General features: G+C 34.6%; 1 protein-coding gene across 1 annotated transcript; it reads right to left on the bottom strand.

The window, feature by feature from the left end:
- Positions 1-5,315: 5,315 nt before the first annotated feature.
- Positions 5,316-6,287, bottom strand: LOC128245941 (uncharacterized). The gene has a single exon (XM_052964161.1). The coding sequence runs from the start codon at positions 6,285-6,287 to the stop codon at positions 5,316-5,318; it is 972 nt and encodes a 323-aa protein (XP_052820121.1).
- Between the last annotated feature and the right edge of the window lie 1,892 nt (positions 6,288-8,179).

The raw sequence follows: 8,179 nt of genomic DNA, 5'->3' as shown, positions 1-8,179 counted from the left end.
CTTTTCTCGTATCACTTATACGCCTACCCGGAGCCACACGTGTAAGCTTCTATCAGATTTTTCACCTATGTTTCTAGACGCATTAACAAAAATGTTATTGAATATATAAGCTGAACGATTGCATTTTTTACAAAGTGAAAATAGAAAATGGTGTGACTAGAAACTGTGTTTTTAGTCAAAGTGCAATTTTTTATTCTTTTTATTTTCGACGGTTTGTGCACCTATAGCCAGTATGGGCACTATATGGCCGTTTTTACTATGTTCAAACACCTTTTATGATGGGCGAGGAAGTTTTATGCAGTTTTTGTGTGGTGCAGAATCAGAATAAGCGTACTTAATAGAAGTGTAATTAAGACACGGCCTGTAAGACATGTTATAAAAAATGCAATTTGTTACCCAATAAGAACGTACCGCGTATTTGTTATGCAAAATAACCTAGTGAAAACTAGTGACGTCACTTAACGGAAAAGTTGTTTTTGAAAATAAAACAAAAATCAAGAAATAGCAATATTTTGTGACCGGTTATCAAAAAGTTAAATTAGAAAACCTCACAATAAAGAAAACGAATATTTTGATGAAATTTGTGTGAAAATCAAAGAAAAAAAGTGAAATAAACAGGTTTAAAAGTTTCCGTGCGGACTGAATCAGCTGATTTGGAACATCCCGCGATATGTCAATAAAGTTAAGTCGAGACATAGGTTTGAAACGAGGTGGATGCTGATCTGAAGTTTCATTTGAAGGCTTTGTAAGGTAAAAACTTTATTTTATCCAATTTAAAGCATTTTAAACCTAAATGATAGATTTGGAAAAATGGCTGGAAAAAGAAAGACATGTAAGAAGATAAATAGTACACCAAAATCAACGTCGCCTCCTAAATCACCTATTTCTGTGAATAGTAAAACGTCCCCAAAACAACCTGCTGTGCTTGTAGAAGCCAAGAGCCTCCTGACCAGATCAAAAGATATCCCGAAAAACGTTGGATCTAGTGTGATGTCTGTAACTCTTGGTGCCAGTGTGATGTATGTAACTCTTGGTGCCAGTGTGATGTATGTAACTCTTGGTGCCAGTGTGATGTATGTAACTCTTGGATCCAGTGTGATGTCTGTAACTCTTGGTGCCAGGGTGATGTATGTAACTATTGGTGCCAAAAAAAAATATAAATATCCAACGGTAATGATTGCATGTTAAATGAATATTTTATTGAATGTGCCGACATACTTGCTCCACACATATGTGATTATATTCAACTGTATTTTGAACTCCGGTTGTTATCCGGATAAATGGTCAGAAGAGATTATTGTACCATTGCATAAAAAGGGTTGTGTAAATGACTTAACAATTAAAGGGGTATTTCTCTAGTTTGTTGCTTTTCGAAATTGTTTAAGACTGTATTAAATATCGCATTGAATTTATATGCGATAACAATAATATTATTTCGGACACACAATTCGGATTTCGTAAAGGTCGATCGACTGTCGACGCTATATTTTTACTTACGTCTTTAGTTAAAAAATATATTAACGAAAATAAACGATTGTACGATATATGATGAAGTGTTTTGATACTTTTTGTAGAAATACACTGTGGTTAAAATTATACAAATGTGCTTTTCAAGGGGAAATATTGAATGTTATGAAAGATGTATCAGAATGTTAAATCTTGTGTAAAATCATGTTCATCTTACTCAGAATACTTTAGTTATGCCGTTGGCTTACGAATATGGGGAGTTAATGTCCCCAATATTATTTTCAGTAATTGTCGAAGATCTAGAATTATTTTTACAAGCGTTAATTCTGGTATAAACATAGATGAAGTTGTATTTATTATGTTACTGTTTGCCGATGATATGGCCATTTTAAGAAAGACAACGGCTGAAACTCAACATCAATTGGATTTACTTAATACTTATTGTAATACTTGAGGTCTTAAAGTAAATACTAATAAAACCAAAATTATGGTATTTCTTAAGCGCGGACGTTTATTACCACATGAAAGCTGGACCTATGATGGCCAAAACTTCGAAATCGTTAGTGATTCTAACTATCTAGGAACTGTTTTTAACTATACTGGTAATTATGCATTAAACCAAGAATATTTAGCTGGGAAAGCTCTAAAGGCTTTAAATGTGTTACTGTATAAATGTTAAGAGTATGATCTAAAGCCTCATATATTTTGTCAGTTGACGCCTTTGTAGGGTCTATATTAAACTATTCATGTGAAATATGGGGTTATACTAAACCGAAAGAAATAGAACGTATCCATTTGAAGTTCTGTTAAAGATTATTACATGTTAAAATGAACACTTGTACTGCTAGTGTATATTGAGAATCAGGTAGATATCCTTTATATACATGTATAAAGTACGGTGTAAAAATTGCGACCCAAACTTAAGTGCAATCGGAAGTGACAAAATGATAAATATGATAGGTTTTCATGTCGGCAGATCGGCCACTGATGCCAATGAATTGATGTTCGATTACAGTCGAAACTCGGTGTCTCGGTATCGCAAGGTTAGATATCCTCGTTGGCTCGAACAAGTTTTAAAGTTTTTGTTTTTCAATATGTTCATATAAAGTTCGATCGGTTAGCTTGGTATTTTGAGGTTAAATATTTCTCAACGCTCGATGTCATTTTGCGGTCTCTAGTAAACATTTAACATTTTGATTTGTTTGTATTACTAGATGTCAGTTTTCACAACTTGATTTATTTGCTTGGCTAAGCCGAGGCGCTGATCGATTATATTTGCTTGATTGGTATTATAATCATTATCAGATTTAAATGGTTTAACAGTTTGAGAAAACATGCGTTCACTTTAATTTCGGTCTTTAGCTGGCACGATTACAGACGTTCAAAGTATGTCAGAGTCAAGTTTTAGTTTTATTAGCATAAACATAAAATTGTCAAGTCAAGTCAAGTCAAGAGTTTATTTTGTAAATAAAGGCCTCCGGCCCAAAATACATTTCAAAATAGTAAACACCATACGTAATGCTTTAAGTTGTGTCATAGTACATTTGTACATGAGCTGAAAAAGTGAACAAAAAGTGTAACTATTCTTATTTCTTGATACAATTCATAAGATGAAATATGTACACTGCTAATTTTCTTATTGTGTTAAAGTCATTTGTGGATAGTAGGGCATAAAAACTATTCAGATCATCACCAGATTCATACCAATTTAACAAATGTAGGTTCCTTATGTATGTATATTTTTTACAACGAAAAAAGGCATGATATTCACAATCAATTTCAGATATATTATAGTTCAGTAGACAGAAATTGCATAATCGATCACGCAAAGCAATGCTTAATTGCCTTCCAAGTTCAATATTCAAATCATGATTAGAACATCTAAATTTAGCATATGCAATTTTATGTTTTAGTGGCATCTCTATCAACAAATATCGTTCGATGTAAGCTCTTAAAGTGGCTGTAGTGGTAACATCGGCTGGCATTACTCACATGATCGTGCCAAGTTTGAGTAAAACAGTCAATTATCCTGTCTCTAAACATTTTAACAAATAAATTACAATCACCAATATCTTGTGATATCCAAGCATAAACAAAGCCATAAGTAAAAAGAGGATTTTACTTTGGTTGCCCTACAGATCCTTCCCGCATCATCTAGGGACTTTAACATTATGTAACATTGCCTTGGATACCTTCCAGATGGCATAGATAATAATTTACACCAATACCTTATACAATTTGTAAAATATGTTATACATAATGGTAATCTTCTACAGTCTCCTAAAACCATGCAAGTATTTGTATTTTTTCTTACATGTAAAAATTGTCTACAAAATTTATTTTGAATCATCTCAATGGTTTGGCTATACTCATATCCCCATACTTGGGAGCCATAACAAAGTATTGGCTTAATCATTGTATCAAAAATCTTGAAAAGATCTTCAGCTGGAAAATAACCAAACGGTTTTTGATAGTTTTTCAAAGCAAAAATCGCCTTTTGTGCCTGAGAAGCTAGTTTAACATGAACTGAACTCCAGGACAACTGTGGAGTAAACAACAATCCCATATATTTGTATACAGAAGTAGTTTTAATTGACTGTCCCCGATATAACCATTTTTCATATGCTCGTAGAGGACCACCATTACGGAATACAATGATTTCAGTTTTATCAAGATTTATTTCCATTCCAGTATTAAAACAAAACTGATCGACTGCGTTTACCTGTTGTTGTAACTTAATTGCAGTTTCGGCGCAATTGGCAACATCATCAGCAAACATTAAACACATAATGTCTGGAATATCATTAGTTATAAAAATGCCTGAACCACAATTTAGCCTTAAAATAGAGGATAACTCGTCTATAAACAGAGCGAATATTGTTGAACTTGACTTATCCCCTTGTCTAGTACCAATATTACAGGCAAATGACTCCGTGACACTATGTGAGACTTTGACACAAGAGGTTAGAAAAGAATACATTGATTTCAGAACTCTTAAGAATTTTCCAAACACACCTTTTCTTTCTACGGAAGAAAACAACTTAACATGGTTAACTTTATCAAATGCCTTACGGAAATCGACATACAAACAATAAAAACGGCCACCTTTCTTGGAAAGGTACTTTTGAGTCATTGCTTGTAGACAAAAAACATTGTCAACAGCTGAATAACCCCGACGAAAACCAGCCTGAGATTCATCAATTTTCTGATTTTCTTCGGCCCAGTCATACAATCATTTATTAATTACACCGGAGAAAACTTTATATAATGTGTTCGTTATAGAAATGCCTCTATAATTTCCAGGTATATTGCAAGGACCAGACTTATGTATTGGCGTTATAATACTGTTGCCCCACGAAACGTGAAAATTACCTGTTTCTAGTATTTTATTAAACAAAAGCAAAAGAACTGGTGCAATATCAGCAAGTGTGTTTTTATAAAATTCCGCCGGAATACCATCAAGTCCACAACTTTTACCATTTATCAGTTTGGATATGGACAGTTTAACCTCATTTAATGTAAACGGGTCATTAAGCGAGCTCGTCGTTTCATCGACATATTCATGATCATTTCTAATATAAGGATCAACAACATGAGAGTCTTCAACAAATAAAAGACCACGAAAATACTGGAACCATTCCTCACTAGAAATACTAGAGTCTATAGCTTTAATGGGCTTACTCTTCTTTAGAACTTTCCAAAACGAACTGGGATTATCACTACTATTTACTAACGCCAATCTATTCGAATGTTGATACTCGTTAAGTTTTCTGTCACAACAATTCTTAAAATAATTTCGCCTGTCTTTATAAAACCGGAGATCTGATGACAAGTTAGTAACTCTGAATTTACGTAGAGCAGCATATTTTTATTGATTTTAATCGATCACACTCATCGTCCCACCATGCGGGCTGAGAAGAAACATATCGAAACTTCTGCAACATGCAGCTGCCCGCTTCCTGATATAAGAAAGTAATAGAATCTACAGCAGAGTCTACATTCATGCCTATGGATCCAATCAGTGATTCATACTGAGTTTCTAACAAGTCTCTAAATTTCAATAAAAAATCATCCTTTACAGAACTGCGCCAACGGAATTTCTTAATTGAGCCCTGCAAATTTACATCAGTGTTCGGTTCATTATCATGTAAAATCATTGGAAACTCAAAAACACATGTAATAGGAAAATGGTCTGAATCATCTCTATCTAAGACCTTAAAATCTTTGATATACTGAAATAACGTGGAAGACGCGACCATATAACCAACAACACTAGCACCATCATTTGAAAAACATGTAAAATCGCCATCTTTATCACCAGGGAAGCGACCGTTCAAAAAATGAATATCAAAGATGCAACACAGATTAACGAGAGATTTCCCATAGTTATTACCTCGTAAAATATCCTTATTATTACGATGATTATCAAATGTACTACCATCATAATCAGTATTACCAAAAATATAAAACAGATTGTCGAGCGGTATATAATCCAAAAAGTCTTTACATCTACAGTTCATGTCACCTGACAAAAATAACATGGTATTAGGATAATCATATATTATGTTTTCTAAGTGATTATACATATCATTTATACCATTTTTCTCAGGTCTATCATTATAATAACAAGATCCCTCAGGAGATATATACGTAAAATACATTATTATATCTTTGCAATTATAAATGGAGGAAGACTTAAAGAATAAAACAATACAATTTTCAAAATGGTTATAAATTTGTTGTATCGATATCAATTTGTGTAAACTACTTTTTATAAAGACACTATTTCCACCACTATTACGCCTAGCAGTGTTTTTCATAGTTCTTACAAAGTCATAATGAACATATGATTTAATAAAATCATTAAATTCTCCCTTAACCATAATCCATGTTTCACAGATATGTATAATATCAAAGGTAATTAAGTACTTGATGACCTCTGCATTGTCATAATATTTATTTAATCCGCAAATGTTCCACGAAATAATCGTCAATTCATTGTCACTATTTTGTAAGCCTCGGCCTAATCCCTATGCATTAGAAGATTCGGAAAGTTCGTCATCATCGGTAGTCATCGGAATGCCCTCGATTGGTTGGTTTACGTCATGTGACTGACCATTGTCAACGTTACCGTTCCCGCGCTGACTTCCGACCAATCGCTGTCCATCATTGGTGCGGTAGTTCCCATGCCCCCGTGATGCGTCTGCACGTGGCCTCGTTCGCTTGCCGATATAAACAATCTGCTCAGTTTGCTCGTCATATTTGTAAATACTATCATTCACAAATAGTTTATCAAATCGCACAGAAGCATAATGACCATTGTTGCGTTCACGAATCATACGCTCACCCAGTATTTTGCGATGCCGTTTCACACGATCAGAGTAGTCTTGTTGAACTGAGCAATTAGAATCTGGATTAGATTTAAGAACGATTAAGTATGGATTGACAATCCTTAAAGCGAACAAAACGTGCTATTATTGTACATGTATTACCATCATTTGACCTAAGCCGGTGAGCACGATCGATGTCAATCTGGTCCGCTTCTTCCCCAAAATTTAAGGTTGTTTTGAGAAAATCTCTTAGTTTTTGCTCGGTAACTGACCATTGCTCATTTATTTTGCCACTTATTCCATTGAATCTCAAGTTATTTCTCCTGGAGTTATTTTCATATTGGTCAAGTTTATTCTGCATTTGAAACATCTGATTTTGAAGAGCAACATTGTCAAGTTTTAATTTTTCATAGTCTAATTTTAAATCATTAACGGTCGACAAAACGGAATCAATTTTGGAGTTCATGCTGTTTATATCCAATGAAACACGTGCATTCTGAGCTATTAAATCTTGTTTCATATCCTTTAAAAAGTCAAACATGTCTGTACCCTGGTGTATACGTTCATAATCTTGCGCAGGGTGTGGTGACCGATCCTGTTGGTCCTGGGGGCCCGTGGAGGTGTAGTTCGGGGGACGGCCCTGAGAGGGAGAAGCTTGCTGTCTAGGTTGACTAGATGATGCTGCAAAGGAGGATATGGACGTTTGGCGCGTAACACGGACATGGGCTATCTGGGCCTCGCTCGACCCTGGTCCGGCGTGGGGTCCGTCCGGCTTGGACACTCTGACCATCGCTACAGGCGGCTGCCTGGCTTCTTGCTGAAGTTGATTTACGGGAACCGTCAGCTTTAGGAGGCCCCGGATTCCTTTCAACTTCTCCACAAACGAGCAACAAAGCAAACAAACACGTGGTTATGTAGAATGTCAATCTCCATTTACGTCCAACATGAACATACAACACATTTAAACGAAAAATTGACTTGCTTGGTTGTGAAAAACATCCTATTTTAATCCTCCACTGGTCAATGCTAATCCCCATTGTCAGTTTAGTCAGTTATTCACAAAATTTCATAAATTTTCTCGAGCACTGGATAAACATGCCGCCATCTTATCAAGGGACACAACTCAACTGTCATTGCTATTATACATAATACAATTTAAAGACGGTGAACATGTAATTTATATACAAACACAAATGTAACTATTAATCATAAGAAAATTATGTTGTTAAATAATAAAAAAATGAACAAGATAGATCTATTTTATCATTAACCTTTCCATTTACACAACAATAATTTAAGTTTGTAAATAACATGCCTGATGAAAATATAGGGTTTGAATAGTGTTGAATACATGTATAAGTACAAATTTGACATAAATATCT

Source organism: Mya arenaria, chromosome 9 (genome assembly GCF_026914265.1).
Source record: "Mya arenaria isolate MELC-2E11 chromosome 9, ASM2691426v1".
In the NCBI taxonomy this organism is placed as follows: Eukaryota; Metazoa; Mollusca; class Bivalvia; order Myida; family Myidae; genus Mya; species Mya arenaria.
Note: the sequence above shows the minus strand (reverse complement) of the source record. Positions and strands in the feature narration are given on the sequence as shown.